Below are 23,176 nucleotides of genomic sequence, written 5' to 3'. Positions count from 1 at the left end.
CGTCCGAGGGCCTTGACATTTACTGTAAAACGAGACATTGAGAACTTTGAAAAAGCACTGGTAGTTTACTTACAAGACGATTTATACAAACAGTATCTTCACAGAGTTTAGCGTTTGCAGCCATCTTGAATTTAGTCACGATAAGTCGAGTGACAAGTAAGAATGAACAGGTATAATAAGGGATCAGATTCCAAAAATAATTCTGTGGAAATGCATGGATTCCAGTTTCTTCCAGTAACAGCAACTGGAATCCATGCATTTTCACAGAATTATTTCGACATAATTATTTATTTACATTTTACATTTACATTACATTTAGCAGACACTTCTTGACCAAAGTGACTTACATATGTCAGCTATATTACAAGGGATCACATTGTCCCCGGAGCAACTTGGGGTTAAGTGCCTTGCTCAAGGGCACAACGGTGGAAGCCGGGAATTGAACCGACAACTTTCAGGCTACTTTCAGGCTATATGAGTTCCTCAACTTTCAGGCTACTGCACGCTAGCCCAGCTCCTTAACCACTACACTACCACCGCCTCACTATTTGACAGTTTACTTTATTTTTGAACGGATAGCCTACTCTAAAAGCAGCATCAGCATGTGATAAGTTACTTCCATGAAGACAGCTAGATTCCGCGGTCCATTTGGGGGTCAGCCCTGTCAATCAAAGAAAGAAAAAGAGTGAATTAATCACTGCTATTTACAGAACTTTATATCAAGACTTTCACGAACTATTATCAGTGAATGATGTTGACAAACATTAAAAATCCCCCAGGAGACAAAATATTAGCGCGACACACATTCGGAAACAACCACCTCATGGAGTCGTTTAACAGTAGCTGTTAAGCTCAACGATCTTGCTTTTTATGAAAGAAGCATGAAACTTTCAGGGTTTGTTCTCAGTGTTGCCAACTATTTCAAATGGAAAGTAGCCTAAGCCAGCTCCAAAAGTCGCTAAATGTCGCTAGATGACGCCACACACTAATTTGCATATCAATTACGTCACCAAGTCCCCCCACCACCACCAAAAAAAAAAAACGGTGATGGCCCTTTAATTCCCCTTTACACCTCTTTCCTTTTCTCCTAGGCCTATTGAAATAGGCAAGTTTAAGAGCCTAATTTAAATATATTTAATTTAACATACTTGTATATTAGGGTAATTGATACACTTTACACTTCTGTACATCTTGTCATAGTAGGCTATACACCAGAATGAGCATTAAGTGGCTGAAACTCAGTAGCCTAATTTCCAACCTATTCCCAACTGCTGCATTTGCTTTGCACAGCTTGAAGTCTGATTGAACTCTGATGCTATATGAGTTCCTCAGGCCCAGAAACATGGAAAAACATATTTAGTTTACATTTCTATCACATTTAGATCCTAAGATACACCCATTTTTAATTTCGGGCCTAGAAATTTCATATCACAGAGACACAGATTAATTAAAGGATAATAGAAGTAGATGTCCATAAACCCCTCACTAATTCTTTTCTCATCTCATATGACAACAAAATGAAAAAAATATTTTGAGCCTGGCTTTATTAGACAATCTGATTTAGTTTTTTTTTAAATGTATGCAAATTAGCACATTTTTAATGAGATAAGGCCTAATTTGCATATTTAAACATTAAAATATAAAAAACTTTCAATACATTTTTTTTTCTTAGCTTAACATGTGACAACATATTACAGAGGTCAGTGACCTCTAACTGACCTCAAAGGTCAAACTGAGAATGCCTCCAGATCTTAAATTAAAGCTTAGGTCATCAAGAACAAACTCTAAAAGTTTCATGCTTCTTTCATAAAAAGCAAGCTCCACTATAGCAGACTGACAAACATACGTTCAGTTAAATCCAAGTTGTGTGTAACGTTAATGTTACCACCAAAAACCACTCAGTAAGTTATATGGTTATAATATGAATCTACCCTGAATAAATTAATATGTTTAATATGTATGATTACCGTAGCACTACGTGTAGACTACTTCGACTGTATACATTAGCTGACACACATGATGCACTACCACAAAGCATATTTAATTAACGTTAGCATACCAACTGTCTGCTAACGTTAACCTAGCCAGCTGTTGGTATGCTAATTTTAGTTTGTTGTAAAAGTTTGTTTTGTTTCTGTTCAGCAGTTCATACCCAGTGAACACAGAACACAGATCAAAAGTTTGTTTTTCTGTCATGTTGTTAAACTTTAGTTGATACAAGTAGCCTAACATGTGAGTAAGTAAACATAGCCTATTTGATGACCACATCAAACATGACATAGGCTTAAAAGTAGAGGTAGCACAGGAATGTGAAGGATATAAAAAGAGGGAATTCATGTTTTATTTCATACAGTCTGGTATTATCCCAGAAATGTGATTTACTTTTGAAGTTCAAAATGTTTAGTTGAACTGTAAACTTCATAGTAAACCTCATAATTATGAAGACCTCAGTCTGACTACAAACAAATTGCAGTCAATCATCATCTTTATTAACTGTAAACTTTAAAGTCCGCATCAGACGTGCGACCATGAAGTTCATGGGGAGAGTTCATAGTCAAGTTATGATATATTCATGGTCGAACTGTAAAGGCAATGGTAGAACTTTAACAAATTTAAGTTGAACTGTAAATTTCACTGTTTTACTGTGACATTTTACAGTTCATTTTTTCCTGGGCGACAGCTTTTTCTGCTGTATCCATCTATTTCCATAGACGGTAACTCACTATTTGTAGGCCTAGCTGCTCTCTCAGCGCTCACAGCGCCCCCACTCCCTCTTCTATGTCAAAATTCTATGATGGAATCTTATGAGATAGCCCAGAGGAAAGAAAATGTTAAAATGAGAGCTCCTCTCTTTCTCAATTGTTTCTCCTAGACAATAATGAGATCACAGTGATATAAAAATGAGATTATTGCTTTTGTCTCCCGCTTCTCAGGTTTGTCTCTGGAGCAAAAGAGTTAAGTTATCTCAGTGTAGACTCCCTTTAATATACAAATGAGATCTCATCAATATTTTAAATAATGCTCAGTGTTGTCTAATTTATACATCACATATTTTACTCAGGCTGATCCACCAGAGAGCTCTCTCTGTAAACTCATGCAATTCTCATTTCAGATCTTTTTGGTAAATCTCAGATTAGGCTCCATCAGTTCTGTAAAAGAGATCTCTTCACAAGCTTGAACCGTTCTCATTCTAGTCATCTCAGTTTAGTCCTTTTTTGATTTACAAAAGAGATCTAAGCAAAGGCTTATACAATACTCAGACTTGCTCAATTTATCTCATATATTTATCTCATATCTCATATATCTCATATTTTACTCAGGCTGATCCATCAGAGAGCTCTCTAAGTGAACTAATGTAATGCTCATCCAGACCTATTTGTTTTATAAATTAGTCGGATCTGTAAGAGCTCTAGCTGTTGTACAACAATTCTCAAATTAGTTTCATTGGCTTATTTGTTTTAATTGCACATATTTTCAAGTTCACATTTGCAAACAGTAGGCCTAACCATGTGATGTGACCACCACACATGACGATGCTCTGACAGACCTCTGAAGTTCGCCTACAAAAAAGCTACCATCTATGCCCATATAAGAAGACCACCTGTTAAATTCTCCCGCAGGGAGACGCAGACGTTTTCCTGAACGCACTTTTGTCTTCAACCTTCGAGTAGATATTATAATCAATGGTACGTGAAGGCGGCACAATTTGCTTTTTGCTACCCCATAGCTAACTTGCGACTTGTTAGCAAGTTAGAGAAATCAAGTTAGACTCCAGAGGTCTATGATGGTCGGACGAGATAAACTTCGGCGTCTGGAAGACTCCAGAAAATGCAGTCTAGATTTGGCGCCCAGTGAAACCAAGTGAAGCGGTGTGTGGGTATGAAGGATTGTGCAGAACTTGCCACCACGAAAACTCAGAGAAGGTACATTAACATTTTGGTAATTTGCTAACGTTCTTGCATATTTTTAGACTCAATATATCATTGAACAACCTGTGAAGCAGCACATAAAGTTAGCTAGCTAGTTAATGTTAGCTACTTGTAAGTTACATCACTGGCTGTGCCGCTTGTATATAAAGCTAACGTTAGACAATTTAACGTTGCTAGTGCTAGCTTACTTTGCCTTATACAGCTTTAGTCTGTATGTTTTGAATGGTGTTAAGCCATGCTGTAGCCAAAATGCACGGAATTTTAAAATGTCTTTGGGATGTCAGTCAAGATGACGAAGCTAACGGTATTGCCACTGGTTTAAACTGGTTCCAGCTCAATTCCACTTAAAAGAGGCCGGAAGCTTCTTAAAAAATTGGAAGACTACACTAGACCATCAGATCAAATTGCTGAACAAACAGCGTACCAAAATGGTAAGTATATATTGCCCCACAATATGTTCTCACTTTTGTTTAACCTGCTATAAATTACAGCATATTGTAACAGGAGTGAAAGGGCATTCTTGTAACCCAGGTAAACTAGGAAGTAGCGTTGCTGCGGTCGAGGGATCGAGAAATAGGCAGCATCTGCAGTCATGAATAACTTGCCAGTCAACATTTCTTTTGCAATGAATAGAATCTGTAGCATGCAAATCAAATTAGCTATTAGCTAACTGAAATAAAACCATGATATATCTAGGTATGGTGAAGGGTATGTGATGGCCTATCTATCTATCTTTTAATTACAAAGGCCAAGGGAACTTTATCAGGATGCATAGTATCCTGAGTCCATTCAATAACTGGCCTTTAAAAATAAAAATCTGCCTGCCTCTATGGGATTTTAACATAGGGGTTCCTTACTTATGCCCCTGTATTTTAAGGAATAACATTTATTAATTTACGATACCTGGTTCATTCACAAAGAATATTGGTGTGTTTAAAGGTTGGATTTTTTCCTCATTTTTTCAATTGAGGCATTAAGATCAATTTCCAACAGATGATTTATTGTATTCCTCTGGTTGTCTTAACTTATGCACAGTTGATGGTTTTATAAAGACACCCATGCACCAATAAATAGTTCATGTAGACCAGGGGTCTCCAACCTTTTGGGAATGAGGGCTACCTGAAGACCGAAATCATATGGAGGGCTACTCATTTAAAAACAAACATACCCTCACCCCTTTTTGCGAGGGTAGTCCTCCTAAATAATAGGCCTATGTGATTTTTTACTTTTAAATTATCAATATTGTGCAGGCCTATCGTCTTTATATATTAAGCAACTGTATTTTCAAATTTAATATCAATAACCTATGCAACACTACCAAAATTTTTGTTTTCAGTTTGTTCATTTCAAAGTTTTCATGGGGAATCTAATCTATTTTTTTTTTTTTTTTACAAAAAAAATCTATCTTTTGTGCAATTAATAATTGGGGTTACAATTTGTACCCAATTTATACCCACCCACCATTATGAATTCAGGGTTTGTTTAAGTTCTGATTTAAGTGGACAATTCGGTTTTAACATTTCAATAGTAATCGCCCACACCACCCTAACATATGAAAACTCCTTTTAAAGTTATTGCACACCTGAAATGATCCATGATCTGACAAAAAAGGGTAATCCTGCTTTTGCATGCTATAACATTTTCAGAGCTATTATACGGCAGTTGCCAACGGAGGAGAAAAGGCCTGTGAGCTAAAGCAATTGTTTTTCAGTCCTTGAACAATCATGCAAGAACCGTATTTGACGAACATGGAATGGCCACAGAACTTTTGCAAAAGATATGCTTCCATTGGCTACACCAGACAAGCAAGTTTTTTCCCCCTTTACTGTCTATGCGTGCGAGCAGCGTGTATGCGCTCCGCTTCCGTTGTTGCTTAGAGATTGAATGGGAAACGGATTTGGAGCCGTGTTGGAGACCACTGATGTAGACTGTCACACAATGGTAAGTGGAACATTGGCCACAGCTTGTAACAACTTCATTTTTTACCATTCTTTGCGTAGGGATGTGTACACAAGGATGTGTAACCTTGTGTAACTTTGTGTAACTTGGGAATTACAACAGAAAGGAACACATTTCAGCTAATCAAAATCAATGACTGGAACTGTCAGTTTCGGAGCTATTATTACCACACTGATAGATTGATTTTGCTTTTTATTTGCAGCCTACGTTATGCACTGTGGAACGCTCTGCGGATGGACAGCTGTGGAATCCGCAAAGGTCAAGAAGGCTTTTATTCTGAGGGCTGGAGGTTCCAAAACATCCATGAAGCTGGGGTAATTTTCTCTTATTTTAAATTATTTCCAATTGTGGTGAGCATTATTGGTGGGCTTTTTATAAAGGGTAGGCCTCTATTGCACTAAAATTATTCAACCTATTAACATCAAACTGTGTAGCTACGAAAGCTACAAAATCACATTGTCATAGAAATGATAGAGGCGAAATTTCCACTAGGTTTTATGAAGATATTTTACAGATGAACATACATCAAAAGTAAAAAAAATTATTAACTCCCCAACAATATTTGTTGTATGGTGTATACCAGGGATCACCAAATGGCGGACCGCGATCCGAGTCCGGACCGTGACGTGATCCTATCCGGACCCAGACCATAATAGCCTAATTTAGATTTTCACGTAAGATTTCAAAGCTGCGCTAAATGTGTCGTTGGTTAGGATAACAGCATTTACTTCAGGAGCTTCAGGAACCATCATTTCGCTTGCTGCTACTCAACCAGTGAAATCTGTGAATTCTGATAAAGTCGAGTCAGTGAGTAAAGTAGCCTACTATGGGGAAGAGACTGATAGCCTGAAACGAGCGAGGAGAGGAGACGGGATGAGAAACAATCAGATGGATATCTAACGATAAGTAAGTTATTTTCAAATCATCGATTGCTCAAAGAGGAGGAAGCTAGACAGCGAGAACAGAGCTTTATATAACGATACGGGGGCAATACCACTCAAAACTGTCACGTCTGTAACGCCAACTAGGCTAAATATGGATGTGACAGTTTTGCGCAGAATTGCCCTGGACCTCTTCTATTCTGAGACAGGCGATTTTTAAAAGCGCCAATTTGAAGCACCTCTACTAGACAAAGCATATTGAGCAAGCATAGGGTAGGCTAGGCCCATTCAACAGTGAACTGAGACCACAGAATATTTTACGATTTAAGAAGGCAATATGATTGATCCACCACAATCTAGTTAAGCCGACATGCATTCACTGCCCAAAAACGTGATGTTCCTGGGTTTCCAGGATTTCGGGTCAACATAAAAAAAACTAAAAAAAATTAATTAAACTGGCTGATTAATGGGTTCAAGGAACCAGCCTTTTCTCAGCTCAAATTTTATTTTAAGTTCACGTTAAGATCTTTAAAATAGCCAAGGCTACTCAGTTTTTCTCCCCAATCACTCTTATCTTGCCTTATTTCTCATTTCGAATGTTGCCTTTTAGGCTATTTTATTTCACATTAATCTTCTTGAATTTCCCCTTGGGGATCAATAAAGTATCTATCTATCTATCTACAACTAGGCTCCATCCATCCATCCTAATATTATATATACACAGTGGCGATTCTAGACATTTTTAACAAGGGTGGCACTAGTGAGGCACTGATTCAAGGGTGGCATGAGGCAAAACATCCAGATAAACAGAAACAGGGTCAAGATGTGAAATTAGCACAAATACATTAGGGAAACCAGATGCAAACACCATACTCATAAATTGAAGGACAAAAAAACACAAATACCTTACTCTCACATAAAATGTCTTTGTATTTGTATAATGTAATTTCATCTTCCTGAATCTCAATATTATGATCACAACAAGTCTGGGCAAATTATGAATTATATTTTCCATGTCTTCCGATTAGATGATTAATCATCAGTTTCTTGAGAACTTTAAAGTTCTCAAGAAACTTGAGGTTGGTATGAAGGAGTCTATTGTGGATGTGTGCAAACATTGTGCACGTTGCACATGGTGCAACTTCTTGCAGGTCTTTGTATTTGAATAAAATTTAATACAAACATATTAAAGTTAATTATCTAAGTTGTGTGTCATTGGGCTATGCTAACTTTAAAGTTCTCAAGAAACTTGAGGTTGGTATGAAGGAGTGTATTGTGGATGTGTGCAAACATTGTGCACGTTGCACATGGTGCAACTTCTTGCAGGGCAACCACATAACCGGTTCCATGTGTTTGAATTGGATGACTAAAGTTCTCAAGAAACTTATCTCCCTGAATCTCAATATTCTGATCACAACAACTCTGGGCAAATTACAAGTCAGCACCAGTGCTGCATTCATTGTTTTGCACTTTTATAATCACATCACCAAAAGTAGGTTATTGGTTTTACCAAAATAATTTGCCACTATTTTTAAACTACAAGCCTAAACCTAAAGTATTTTGATACAAAATATGATGCCATTTTTTTTCAACTAAATAAAATAAAAATGACAACATACTATTTTGTATTTTACATACATGTATCAGACATACTGCCTATCCCTGGCTGTTGGCTGCAGCAACTCAAGCTAGGTAGTACTGATTGTTTTGTGTTTGTTTTGTGTTTATGTTAGTTTTGATCCAATTTGACAGCTTTGCTATGTTGCCCACCCAAAATTTCTACCAGCCCACCCAAATATAGTAGCCTAGCCTAAAGTGGGTCCCAGTTAAAAATTGACACTTCATTCACGATCAAGGTGATTCACGCAGCTGGGTGAAATGTAAGTATAACTGCAGCCGCTTGGGGGCAGCATAGTCTGCTGTGGCGTTCCACGGTCGAACCGGATGGCGCATTCGACAGCAAGGGCTGTGATTGGCTGAGTTTTCAGTGCGTTTCTCTGTGTTTTTAGCAGCCCCTGCAACATGCTAGTCCACTGTAGCCTAAGCTTTGTACATAATGTTAAACATAGTTTTGGATTCAGTGGCAAGATTTCTTGATTGTACAGTGCCTGTCTCTCAGTAATGTTTTAAAAATGAGAGCATCATCAGCTGGCAGTAGGCTACTTTTGTCGGTAGTCATAAGAAGTTAAAACTTGCTAACAGAACATAAATATGCTGCCCAGAAACCTTGTGAATAGTTCTGATTTTGTTTTTACTACACTAACGAGGTTGAAATATAGCCTTTGCCTACAGCATCTCCTTAACAGTAATGTTAACAAAATGACAGCATTCATATGACAAAGGAAAACGAAATCGGTCACTCAAGACTGTGCCACAGCAACCAGTGTAGGCTACATTCCTACCCAATAGGCTACTCGAAGCAGATAAGCGTTGTCTGGCGGTCGAGTGGGTTAATGCGTATATCCAGAACAGGTCTGCAACTTTCAGGCAGTTCTGAGTTCGAATCTAGGCAGGAGCAGAGCCATATAAAGGCCTAGGCCTATTGTTATCATTTTTTTGCAAGGTGTTGCTCCTGGCAATACTTGTTTATAAGACGTTTGGTGATTAATTGATAGCTGTTTTTTTGGGACCGTTAAGCGTTCTTTATAATGAGCGCATCACGGGGGAGTAAAGCGACTGTTACTTTCGCTGTTACAACTGTAGGCTACAATGATTGCAATACAAAAATATGCGCGTGTTAGTTTAGTTAGTTTTGTGATTTTTTGCACTTTTGCCTCATGTGTGAGGACTTTTTTGGCAAGATTGACCTTGGTAGACTCTGCATATGTTATTTCTCCGTATGGAAAATAAAGTCAATTTTCGACACGTCTGTTATTAGGTCAATAAGAAGTGTTGCTTGTTAAAACATGTGACTAGTGAAACTCAAATGATTTTAGAAATATTTAGCCAAAGCCAAAAAGTGTTAGAGAGAAATTAAGACGCCGTCTTAATTTTCTTTATTCTTTAGTAAAAGGTGCAGAACATTATTAAACTTTAAAGACAATACGCACGCAGGCACATAACTAGTCTACTTGTTGTTTTCTTTTACTCGGCTATCTATATATGGTTATCAGCACACAATGTTGGGCTAATTCACTAGTTATGGAGATCACAAGTTTAAACAACGAAAACAGAAAGGATGGAGACAGCAAAGCTAGAGGAGTTATTCCAGATGGGCAAGAACAAGGTAGGCAATTGGTGTGCTTGTCAGAGCGTTAGATTACAGCTGTTTAAAGCCAGGCGTCACGATGCGCTAGAACAAAACTAAAGGTAACTTTAGCTATAGGGCTGTATCAATTTGTTATGCACATTATTGACTGCAGTTTATTCTCATCAATGTCAGTCCATGAATGCATATTGATCAGTTGTTAACTAATACTGTAGGCCTAGAAGTTGCATTTGAAAATGTTACTGTTGTAGGCTGTTTGTTTTTATTTCAGCCACACTGTTTTAAAGTGGTTAGGACCATAACACACCAATTTTGAATAAGCCATACTGCAATACCGATTTCATGGTTGCACCATGCACATGTTAAAATGCGATTATGTGGCCCTCAGTAACCTATAAATTCAATGATGTGGCCCTCTATGAAAATGAGTTTGACACCCCTGCTCTAAAATATCTGTCCTGGCCTGGTTGCACGGTTGTGGCCAAGCGACAGAAGCCTTGAGAACCCTCCTTTGTCTACCAAAAAGTGTTACTTTGTGCCCAGCTCCCCCCACTGCTTGTGAAAGAAGGGGGGGGGGGGGGGCTTAACGTGAAAAAGCTTAATGTCCCAAAAGCGGCAAAGTCATAATGGTAGGCTACAGGAAGTGGGGGGGGAGGGTATGGGATGACCAGAGCCGTCTTCGCTGTGCTATTCAGAAAGCATCTTATTGTCTTTCCAGGCACAAGCTTCGTTATAGCCTATCGAGTGCCTTAGCAGATAGGCTCTGCTCTTGGGTTTGGCCTCACAGCGAACTCAACCCTCTTTTTGCTTGCAGTTTGTTAAATAAAGCGATGCAGATTACATTATTTATTTCTGATTAGTTGCGTCTTTTTTTGCAACATCTGCTTGTTAGGCTGGGCTAGTCAATGTCCTGTACAGGTATATGTTCAACAATTGCTGGTGTAGGCCTACAGGCTATAATCAATTAGGGACTGTTAGTTATTTATTTAAGGGGCTACGGAGGAGTTTTGGGAGTGTTAGTCAAAAGGCGTGACCCTCCCTCACCAGCAAGACATTTTTCTATGACCCTCCAAAGTGATTGAGAAAAACGCATGACCCTCCCCAGTCCCAACAATTTAGGCTATTGATGCCTTGTGTCTACTGGGACAATTTGGGAGCTTGCATGCTACGACTCCTTCCTTGAAATGCCTTGAAAAGGCTGTCGTTTGCACAATTTCACAAATAATCACTGGGACCGAAACAAACCTGTCAACTTTTCGGGTTTATCGCGTATTTTAACTTTTTTCCTCGCTGTCTTAGGAGGAGCTGCAGGGCCGTCGCAAGGGGTCTGCGGGCCCTGTAATGAACTTGACAGATGCATGAACTTACGTGCATGAAATCATCATGATAGCTTTAGGCTACTTTACACATAGCCAAGGCTACCGTCGGTGCATTTTAATAGTAGCCTAGTCTAATAAGCTACACCAGCTTGTCTTTAAGAGGGGAAATTGTATAGCCTATAACATTAGCTGAGTCACATATTTGGCCATATGGTGTTTATCATAGGCTACATCATGAAACCAAATAGTGTAACAAAAGCGAACACTTTAACAGGGAAATTAATTGGGCATGAATCATTGTGCTGAACGGTATTTGTCAATGCAGAAACACACCACGACATTCAAACTGTTGATAAGATGTGCACTATGGAAATTGGTCTGTAGGCTAACAATGTACTTGTACAGGTAAATGTTCAACAATTGCTGTACAGGCTATAATCAATTAGCTAAATCATTTGTCAAGCTGTTTAAATTTGTGCTACATTCAAACGCAAAAAGGTGCTTTGATATCTTTTTTGCTTGAGCGTCGGGCAAACAGGCATGGTTGGTTTTATCTCGCGGATTTATTTTTGCATTATTTTGAATATGACTAAGCTTCAGTCTCAACAGCACTTTCCACACGCATCTAAGTTCTAACACATATCCCCTCTCGCTTTCTCTCTCTCCATCCCTGCACACGGTGCTTTCTTAAAGGAGCTGCACCATCTTACAACAATTGCATCTACATTTTCATATTAGAATGTTTTGTTCAAGTGTAAGCTTAAATTACCGTGATCAATTTAAGTTCCCGTGCCCCCACTGAAAGTCTCATGCGCTTATCGTTACACTATCAAATCTATAAGTAACCGTGACCAATAGGGTATAAGATATATAAACTCACGCTATTGTATTATCATATATGTTTGGTAATGGCTCAGCTTTCTCTGATTGTTCTACTGACTTGGAAAATGTATCATGGAAGCAGTAAGTCAAGGACCCACTGTAGGTTAGAACCAGCCCTGCCCTGCATGGAGACATATTTTACGATAATAATGGAGAAAATGTTGGCAAAACTTCAGGTTTTTATTAACGGAATCTCCCGACCCTCATTCATCTATTTTCGCAACAGCCCACATTCTGCCTTCAATCCAGCGAGACAAGTGAAATAAATGTTTTTTTTTTTTAAAGCTGTCATCGTCATAGGCACGATATTTAGGCTACCTCTGTTAAGCCTACACAAAGTTGCGTATTAAGGAGTATTTCCTGATCGGGAAACCTTTAGTTCCGCCAGTTCAATTGTGCCGCGAATAATAAAGACAAGTGTGTTTGCCACTTACATTTCTGACGTCTGACACTTCACACTGCTGCAAGTGCATCAAGAAAGGTCCGCCTTACACCATGTTAATGGCGTAGACTAGGATCTGGGATGGCACCTGGGGTGTGTCGAATCTCAAGGGTGGCCTATGCCACCGGGATACCCTCTGGCTCCGCCCTGTATATATATTATACATACATACATATACATAGCCTAAACCAGGGCTCGAAATTAACGATGTCCCGACGTCCCGGGGACCATAAAAATAGCTCCGGGGCCTTAATGGATAGATGTCTGGGACAACTCTGGGACAGTAGAAAAAAATTAAAAGCAAATTTTAAAAATAAATATTTTTTTTGCATAAACGGATGAATTGCAAACACAAAAGTTACTTTTCTTGCCTGAATAAAATATGAACAGCAAAAATACAAGTCTTGACCTGGCGTAATTGAATGATCTCCGTCATGATTGTTATGGTTACTGTTAGTGTAGCCTGCTTAATGAACTCTGGGATAACGTTACATTCAGCTCCATGCACTAGTCAGTCCGCGACCAACCCTTGCACTGCATTAGAAAAAGCGATAAGGAAAATAATGTTAAAGTGGCTACAAAAGCCCACTTCAGTGGCAAGCCCTCTAGAAGAAACAGGCCAAAAGGAACAAAGCCTCTCAGGACGGCCGAACAAAAAGACATGTATGCGGATCGTTCATCATCTGCCACTCCGGTAAGTTCACGTTAATGTCAACCTGCATAGCTAACGCTAGCAGTTGAAATGATGGCTTACTAACGTTATCAAATGCGACCCTTGAGGTCTCATGTTCTTAATAGTGTTGTGGTGATAATGACGTGACATACAGGTAACATAAGTGTAATTTAATTAAATTAAGTGTAATTTAACATGAGCCTATTTCCCTAATTCTCTGTCAGCTCAGCCAGTCAGTAGCAGTACTCAATTTAGCTAAATGTTGGACGCTAGCAATTTAACGTTAGTCCTTGAGCCAGGAGGGGTTGGCAGCCAATAATATCACGTACCATCTAGGGCATAACAATCTCATAGCGATTTTTAGTACAGCAGACAACCCTACAGTGAAAAAGTAAATGTTACCATTGAATTTGTGCTAGCTTTTTGGTGTTTTATCACCCTCTTCATGCTCATTCCATGCCGATGCAGGTCTATATTACAATTATGAAGCATCAGCATTTTTGCTGTAGGGGCTCCCCCTACAGACACGTCATTCACATGTGTGTTTTCAAACCCAAATGTAGCTATAATAAAAGCTATAATATGAAGGAAGAAATGTTGCATTACTCCTTTTATGTCATAGACATCACCAGAAAACGTATATAGTTGGTTGTTTAGGGTAGATTAAATCAATATGTTTTTGTATTAGAAGTTTTCTGAAATGTTATGTTTCATACACAAATAAAAATTAAAATGGTTTGGCTGACTAGGCTATAAAGGGGGATACTGATATATTAAAAAACAGTAAATGTATTATATCATATCATATTATATTACATTACGTTATGCTATTATAAGATGCATTTGTTTTGTCTTCCAAAATTGTAGGAGCCTCCAGTGTCCAAGAATTATGAGATGACCAGAAAAAGAAAATGGCTTCCTGAATGGAAAGATCAGTACCCCTTTGCAGAATATGATGCCGATGTCAAGATGATGTACTGCTCCACATGCAGATCTGTACCAGCAAAAGCAAACGGCAACGCTTTGTTTATTGGTGTGAACGGAAACAAAATAAGGGTGAGAACACTGAAAAGTCACCTGGCGACATCAGCTCACATTGACTGTGAAAACGCTCTCAAAGTACAGGTCAATCCTGATAAAGCACCTCTACCCAGCTGTCTTCAACGAATGGACAAAGACGTAAAAGAAAAAATGCTGAAGTTATTCAATATAGCCTATTATGTGGCTAAGGAAGAAGAACCATTTACAAAATTTCCAAAATTAGTAGACTTACATTTGAAAAATGGACTGAACTTTGGAAACACCTACAAAAATGACCACTCGTGTAGCACATTCATTCAGAGCATTGCTCAGACCATGAGCGATGAATTGAAGGACAAGATCAAGTCTGCAAGATTTTTTTCTATTATCACCGATGGCTCAGTTGACCGATCCGTGCAGGATCAAGAGATCATTTACATCACTTTTTTGGATAATGGTCTACCGGTTAACAACATGGTAAATCTGGTGACATTGCAGCATGCCAACAGCCAGGGCATCCTGGACGCCATCATTTCTGGTCTTCCACAAGCTGGCATTTCAATAGAAGACCTAAACACAAGGTTGGTTGGGTTTGGATGTGATGGCGCTTCAGTTATGATAGGTCAAAAGAATGGAGTGTCTGCCAGGCTCAGAGAAATATGTGGATCCCTTGTGACCATCTGGTGTGTGGCTCACCGCCTTGAGCTTGCAGCATTGGACAGCATGAAATCTATCCCAATTCTTGCAGAACTCAAGCAAATGATAAATGGAATCTATAAACACTACCACATGTCAGCGAAAGCAAACCGTGAGCTCAACAGTGTGGCAGAAGCCCTCGGCATCCATCTAGTCAAACCAGGAAGTATTGATGGAACAAAGTGGCTACCACACACACTAAATGCCTTAAAAGCACTTGTCAGGAACTACCAGGCCATCCTTGTACATTTTGAGAGCCATGCGAGTGATGTAAATGACCGAGAAGCAAGTGACACCATGAAGGGGCAGCCAGCCACACAGTAAAAGGACTCAAACAGTACAAGATGGTCCTTTTCATTCATCTTCTTCTGGACATTCTCAGTGAGCTGAAAGACCTGACCCTTCTCTTTCAGAGGGAAGGGCTGACACTACAAATGGTTTCAGATGGGCTACAGAAAACTACCTTGGCTCTTGTAGCCATGCAGGTAAACAAAAAGGAACTTAGAAAGTAAACTCCCCTTGTGGGGTTCTGTGTACTACAGTATATGTCTATCTTTTAATGTGACTGAGTGAATATTCTTCTTTTATCATGTGTTTTTCAGACAGTTCCAGGCCAACATCTACAGGAACTTCTGGATGAAGTGGGACCCTTTCCTGGGAACACCTTCTCTACTGTGCAGCTCAACAGGAAACGGGTGGATGATGATGACTTCGACAAAGTAAAACATAAACTTATAAATGCCCTCTGTGACTATGTCACGACACGGTTTGGGGAGCCTTAATGATGGGGTGTTTAAAGCTGCTGCCACCCTGTTTGACCTTTGCAACTGGCCCGAGCACACCACTGACCTGGCTACTTTTGGCTTGACTGATCTTGAGACTTTTGTCACTCACTTTCAGAAAATCCTTGAAGCATGCACAGAGTTCAAATCCATTTGTTGGATTAGCATCGCTTTTAGCGCTGTGTTTTAGTTCTGATGTCTGTACTGAAGATGGTCAATAAAGCTTGACGGCTGGATCAGGATCGGTGATTAGAAGAATTTATTGTAGATGGTACAACACTCACTAACCGAGCACAGGCTAAGTCTCAAACAGTAAAACTGCACAGAGAGTCTAACAGGTGTGGTGGTTAGTAGAAGCGGGTTCTGTTGAGCGCCTTGGCATGAGATGCCCCCGAAGTCGCTTCCTCGATCCGCCTCAAGTCCAAGCCTGAGACAAAAGTTCATAAGTACAGCATTCCTGTCCAATCAGAGCACAAGCACCTCCCTTACTGGCCAAAACCACGCCCAAGCAGAGTCTATTCTGAAGGGCAACCTGTCTTACTGCATACAGTTCTCGGTTAATGTCTGTAAGAGCACGCAGTGTCATTAGCTACTACATCAACAATGTGTACCAGATCTCTAATCTCTCATCAAAGCCACAGTTAGGCCATAGGTTGGAATTAAAGCTGCAAAGAATCTCTGTGTCGGGTTGCAATAATACTGTGACCCCCAAAAGCGCCACGCTTTAGTCCTAGGGTGTATGGATGTTGACTCACCCACCAAATGTTCCCTCCCCACAATCCCACAGCTGGAACAACATAAGATAAATAACAAGAGCCTTGCCAATTAGGGGAAGATAGGAATATGCATACTGTCCACACACAAACATGGAACCACATTGCAGGTGCTAGTGCATTAGTGACTGACGACCGTGCTTCCTGGCGCCCCACCTGGAACACGCATCATCGGGGAAGGGGAATAAGGACCACTTCACCTGACTGTTCAATGGAAACTTCAGTCTGTCCAACCTGAACTTCATATGGGCAAATGCTCTGACCTACCACCGACCCGGCCCACTCTTGTCGGCCACCCAACAGATCACACCACGCGGGGCATAACTCAATTTAAGCTTAGTAGGGGCCCTCTGGCCCATGGAGGATTGGGAAAGATGTCATCAGGGGAACCATTTGTAGTACTGTCAAAGGCTGCTACATACTCTGGGATGGTAAAGGGATGGCTATGTAAGGATACACTTCAGAGGCAGATGGCATTAACCCGCGATACCCAACACCTAATGCTTACGCTTTGGCCTGGGCTAACCCATGAGCCGCCTTCAGAAAAGTGTTGTCCTTGTGCAAGTTCTCCAGGTCTTGCCTTGTGTGTGCTTTCTCACTTTTACGACTGCCAGGTCTTTGGTAGTTGCATTGCATCCAACAATTCAGCCACAAGCTCTCTTTTTTGATGGGTGTTCCTCTAGCTGTTACAAAACCCCGTTGTTTCCACAGAAGTCCAAAATCCATTGTAACTCCATGCACGAAGCGTGAATCACAGTAGACAGTAGCCGCCTTACCTTCTGGGAAGTTTCAAAGCTTCAATCATTGCTTTCAGTTCGGCTTGTTGGGCTGAAGTGCCAGGAGACATGGAATCAGATGCCAATACTTCGCGGCTCAGTTGTCACAGCCCATCCAGCTACGGGTTCCATCCTCCACTAGCGCAGGAGCCATCAGTGAACAGAACTAAGTCTGGCTTTTGGAGGGTTCCTCCTTCACTGGGTGTTCTTGCTCCAAGAGAGCCACCAGGTCTTCACACCTGTGGTCTTCTGTCCCGTCCGGTGTCAGTGGGAGCTAGCATGGTGGAGGGATTGATATTGTAGCCTTCTGAATGACTATGTTTGGAGATTCAAGCACCGCTTGCCAGTTTCCCCAACGGCTGTCGGAGACACATGGAACTTTTCGTCCGCCATCAAGGTGTTCACTGAGTGTGGGCATTTGACAAACAGTTGTTGGTCGAGAACGATGTTGTTGACCAGCTGTATAGCTAAGTACACAGCCTGTATTGCTCTCAGACAGGGTCCAAACCCAAGAGCTGTAGTGTCAAGTTTGGCAGAATAGTAGCCCACCGGTCTCATCAGGCCTCCATGTTCTTGTGACAGTATGGATGTCAGGTAGCCACGGGTTCTCGTTGACATAGAGAGTGAATGGTCGCCTGACATTGGGGATTCCCAAAGCCGAGCTTCACACAGTACCTTTTTCAAATCTTCAAACGCTTTCCGTTGTTCTTCTCCGAATTGGATCTGTTCCTTTGAATCTGGTCTTCCTTTTAGCAAATCATTCAGTGGTTGAGCAATCTCAGTGTAACATTCCACCCAGTTTCTGTTGTAATTGCAGAGCCCAAGGAAGGATCGGGTTCTTTGACTGTCTTGGGGTCTGGGGTCCTTCGGATTGCAGCAGTTCGGTCTTGGGTGATTTCACGCGCTTGCCTGGGGATATCTTTTGTCCAAGGAACACAACTTCCGCCTGTGACATTTGTGCTTTTCGTAGCTAATTTTGTGGCCTTTGGCGTGCAGATAATCCAGCAAGGCCAGCACGCCTCTCTGTCGTGTTCTTCTTCAGTCTCAGATGCAATTAAAATGTCGTCCAAATACGTGATGACCTCAGAGGTCAATATGGGTGCTTCAGGAAGCGTGAGGTGTCGCCGCAGCCTGATGGTAGATGGTTTGGTCGCAGCTTAGGCCCTGAGGCAGTCTCTTCCAATGGTATTGACTCCGGTCGAAGGAGAAGGCCAGCCAGTCTTGACACTCTGCAGCGATGGGAATCGGCCCAGTAGGCGTTGATCGCTGTCCAGCACCGTGAACATTTTATGCCCGTGTCAAAGAGTTAAAAATGGTGGACACGCCCGTACTATTGGGCAGATGTGGTCAAGAGTCTTGTTGGCTTCCCCGATAGTCAATGGTCAATCTCCAGGTGTTGTTGGCCTTTTTCACGGGCCAGACTGGGGCATTGGAAGCAGACTTGGTTTTGGCGATGACTCCTCTTTCCCTAATTCCTTGATGATTGGGCGAGTCCGCCCAAGGCAGCTCGATTGATGGGATATTGCTTCACACACGGAGGTGGTCTTCCAGTCAGTCTGACAGGCTCCATGTCCAGCAGTCCGCAGTCGTTTCTTTCCTTTGGCCCATACAGCATGTTCCCCGAGGTCCTCTTTTTCAGCCTTCGCAGGTTCAAAGAGACTTCCCCATCTTTAAATTCGAGGCTGGCATTGAAGGACAGCAACACATCCATCCCCAGCAGGGGTTCGATCTGGATCTGGTCGCCGCCCATAGGTGGCATGTTACCGGTGGGACCAATGGCTATGGTGACTGGGGCTGTTTGCTTCAGACTGAATTTCTCTCCGGATGGTCCACAAGCTGTCTTAGTGACACCTGACAAAGGGAATTCGGTGTTTCTTCAATAATTTGGATCTAAAAAGACTGTGAGTTCAGCACCAGTGTCAATCAAAAATTCAACTTCAATGTGTTCTTCAAGCAAGGCAGTAACGTAAAGGGTGTTGTCGGCAAGTCGTAGGGCGGCAATGGATCGGAGTGAGGGGGTGTCTAGTTTCCCCGGGACCGCAGAGAAGAGGGTTTCCAGCTGCTCCGTGCTCAGGTTCTTAAACTTCCTCAACATGGCTCTCTGTCCCCTCCCCATCGGACCCTCATCTCTCCTCCGGGCGTTTGGTTCTTGCCCGCAGGACTTCCAGTTTTTGGCTTTTCCTTGCAGTCCTTCCTCCAGTGGCCTGTCTTGCCACAGACGTGGCACTTCCCTTTCCTTTCTCGTGTCTCCTTGCCCTCTCTCTTGTTGGCATTCAGGTTTCTGATCTTCACCTCCACAGATCGCTGCGTGCTACTGGATGGCACAATTCATGACTTGATGGAAATCAATATTGTCATCCTCCCAGTTGGCGAAAATGAGTTTTTACTCCTTTCTGACCTCAGGCAGGAGCCCCCAAGATATTGACTCTTCAAAGCGCTCACAGGCTGCTGCGATGGTGTCGGAGTCGGGTTCATTCCCTCCGTATTGCAGATAGAGTTCCATGAAGCGGTTCCCATAGGCGCCCACAGACTCCCCTCCTTCTGCAGGCAAGCGAGATCTTGGACCAGTCAACTGTGGTCTTTGCTTGTTGTCGTAGCCACCGACGGATTTCTTCCCATGCGCCATCCAACTGCAACTGGTTTTCCCAAAGCTGTTACGACAAGGGTTCGAAGGTGTTCTCTTTCCCTGACATTCAGCACACGATGGAGGATCTTCAATGCATCAAAAAGGGTGCAGGTCTCTCATCCTTGAGTTCTTTTTATCTTCGCCCAGGTATGCCGTCCGCATCCATCCCGAGGGTGTTGTATGCGGCAGACCACTTCTGGATCTCGGCCCCTTTGCTGGTTGATAGAACACCCGGCACACCATCCGCATTGGCTACTGTGGCATTTCATATGAGGGCCTCATCAGCTGATTCATCCCAGACATCCCATCCCTCTGCTGGTGGTCTGCTCTTGGTCTTGGGCTTAATTACGGGAGCAGCCGCCTCGGCTTGCATCCCATGTGGATGGGGCGCCAGTCACGGGGACAGCAGTTCGCGCCATCATTCGATGGTGCTTGGTTGGCTTGTTCAAGTGGCAGGTATTGGGGATTGGGTTGCAGGTGGCTGGTAACAGTATGGATGGTGTTGGAGTGGGAGCTGTAGCAGTGGCCAGTGGCTGGTATTGGCCCTGCTGGGGCTGGAGCAGGTTGTTGGTAGTGGGTCACATATGAAGTGTAGAGGCCAGGGCCTGTTGCTAGGCCCATGCTGGCTTGAGCATCAGCTGTAGATTGTTGGAGGCAGGGGCCTCCCTGTTGGCTGTTGGTACCCACCAGGTGGGGTGCTGTTCAATGGCTCAAACAGACCTCCACAGCCGGGTAGTGTGCGAAACTGCCTCCCAGCTCAATAGTGTCAGAGATGTCCACTGCACTTCCAGAAGCCTCCACCATGGCAGGTGGCGCTGCTGGGTCTAAGCCATGCAGTGTCGGATAGAGGCGGGTGCTGTGCTGCCCTCCACGCCCCCTCCCCATGATGGGGCGGTGGTAGTGGGAGGAGTTGGCTCCTCCCTCAGAGGCTACGCTGGGACTGCTCCTCTTAGCCTCATTCCAGTGTGTTCTAGCAACATGTCTGCTTCTGCCAACTGCTCCTCTAAGTCACGCTTTCCATCTCACTTCTCCAAGTCTTGTCTCAATTTCTGTCTCCAATTGTATCTTCCTTCTCAATGACTCTTCCACAATTGCGGCCGCCTGCAACCTCTTGCCAGCTTTCCCCTGCCTGAGATTTCAATTCTTCTGCCAGACATGTAGTGCGGTGTTTTTCGGCATCTCTACCTCCTGCGAAAGCAGGATGCCCGCATAGCCCCCATAAAGGATCAGCCTTTAGCTGGCTCATTAACAAAAAAGCATAGGGCTCACGATGTCTGTTGTGCTTTTTCCAACTCAAATACACCTCACGAACCTTATTAGGTGGCCAGCGCCCCTGGACAATAGATGCAGGATCAATTTCAAAATCTTTTCTCAATTTTTCCTCAAACTTGCCCAATTGAAATTTCTTCACATCCAATCTGACACATAATCTTGTATTTCAGCGAATGTCTCCTCCTGCTGAGGCTTCGCTCCTTCCTCATCATGGTCAGCTGCTTGCTTATCTGCTTTTTGCTTATTGCGCCCGCGAACCATCTCTGATTCCTTACTCTCTTGCACAGTGTCTTGTTCCAGATTATTATTGGGACCCGAAGCCATATGAATTAGACTATGTGTTCGTACAAGGACGAGGTCCTTTATTTAAACTTTTTACTTAAATTTGTCAGTAGTGTGTGATGTTTTAGTGCCAATTTTTGCGATTCTGCTTTGGCCAGAGAAAAAACCTCTCTCTCTCTCTCTCTCTGTCCTTCTCCTTTTTTTCCACACACTCACACACACACGCTCGCTGCCCCCGCCAGGGAAAAGAAAACACTCTCTCCTTATCTCTCTCGCTCTGGAACCTGGCAAATTATTCTATTCACAGCACAAAGCCACAGCAATAACTTTCACCAGTGTCAGTTCCACTTAACTCAGACTATTTCCTTTCTCCCCAAAACCGGCTGGACAACGACAAAAAATTAATGTCTCACTCACACCTTTAACGATCTCTCGTTAAATTCACAGTTGACCAAGTCAACAAAACATAGGTTGGAAACCCTATACCACTTTTTCACCTACTGCACAACCAAAACACCCCTCTGGTGATTTTGTCTCCTCTCCGTATCACTGTAACGCTAAAGTTTAGTCCTAGGTCATTAAACTAAACAACACCCTTGAGAGAAACAACCACACAGTTCACTTCAGCAACAATAATGACTGTCGCAAACAGTAACTCCTTCTATTTTCTCTTCCCAACCCTTTAGCATTTATCACAAAACCCACACAGCTTTCATCACAAACTCACACAGCTCAGCATGTAATGGCAGTACAGAAAAAGAAAAGCGCAATCCCACAAGCTTGTCCGAAGTTAATCGACAATTCTTTTAATTCGCTTCACGAATCTATTCCAAAATATGTGTATACACTTAAACCGTTTACTGTTTTATCAGAAAACTTCTTATATCCAATGACATCTAGAGCTCATCAGTCATTGATATAGGTACGTTACTTGTCAAAACACTTAATGACACAAACTTCAATACTCTCATTAATGTGCAGCTTCAAATCAAAAAATTCTAATTTACTCCCAAATTATGTTTATCATTTTTTAACTTTACTCTTGGTTCTTTTTCGCACAGAGGAGAAAAAACTCTTTGCTTTCACCTGGTCAGAGTTTCTTCACTGGCGGGTGCACACGGTGCACAGCGCCCTCCCTCTTGGTAGGCTTCCAGCTGGGGTTGGTCACGCCAGCACGGGGCCCCAAAGTAGACTCTTTCTTACAGATGTGAAGTTTCAAAGTCTGCCCTCGACGCCTGTTTGAACCCAAGACTCAGTCTGACCTCGCCGAATGGATGTTCTCGCTCTTCCCCTCCTCTTGCGCTCGGGTCACGGAAACCAAATGTTGGATTCACATCGCTTTTGCGCTGTGTTTTAGTTCTGATGTCTGTACTGAAGATGGTCAATAAAGCTTGACGGCTGGATCAGGATCGGTGATTAGAAGAATTTATTGTAGATGGTACAACACTCACTAACCGAGCACAGGCTAAGTCTCAAACAGTAAAACTGCACAGAGTCTAACAGGTGTGGTGGTTAGTAGAAGCGGGCTCCTGTTGAGCGTCTTGGCATGAGATGCTCCCCGAGTCGCTTCCTCGATCCGTCTCGAAGTCCAAGCCTGAGACAAAGCCTGTTATACTAAAATCATGTCAACGTAAATCATGCCAACGTGGAAGGTAC

The 23,176-nt window shown here is 42.2% G+C and overlaps 1 protein-coding gene across 1 annotated transcript; it reads left to right on the top strand.

Moving 5' to 3' along the window:
• Nucleotides 1–13,280: 13,280 nt before the first annotated feature.
• On the top strand, nucleotides 13,281–15,939 carry LOC125303603 (zinc finger protein 862-like). Its single transcript, XM_048257440.1, has 3 exons — nucleotides 13,281–13,314; nucleotides 14,161–15,494; nucleotides 15,612–15,939. Exons 1-2 carry the CDS (start codon nucleotides 13,282–13,284, stop codon nucleotides 15,331–15,333), a joined length of 1,206 nt encoding a protein of 401 aa, XP_048113397.1. The 5' UTR covers nucleotide 13,281; the 3' UTR covers nucleotides 15,334–15,494; nucleotides 15,612–15,939.
• The last annotated feature ends 7,237 nt before the right edge of the window (nucleotides 15,940–23,176 follow it).

Source organism: Alosa alosa, chromosome 11 (genome assembly GCF_017589495.1).
Source record: "Alosa alosa isolate M-15738 ecotype Scorff River chromosome 11, AALO_Geno_1.1, whole genome shotgun sequence".
Classification (NCBI taxonomy): domain Eukaryota; kingdom Metazoa; phylum Chordata; class Actinopteri; order Clupeiformes; family Clupeidae; genus Alosa; species Alosa alosa.
This window is presented reverse-complemented; position numbering and strand designations above follow the sequence as displayed.

Excerpts from the sequence above, each read along its gene's own strand:
- LOC125303603 (XM_048257440.1), top strand. The coding sequence starts at position 13,282 with ATGTATGCGGATCGTTCATCATCTGCCACTCCG. Across the intron at positions 13,315-14,160 it reads GTTCATCATCTGCCACTCCG|GAGCCTCCAGTGTCCAAGAA; the intron begins GTAAGTTCACGT and ends CCAAAATTGTAG.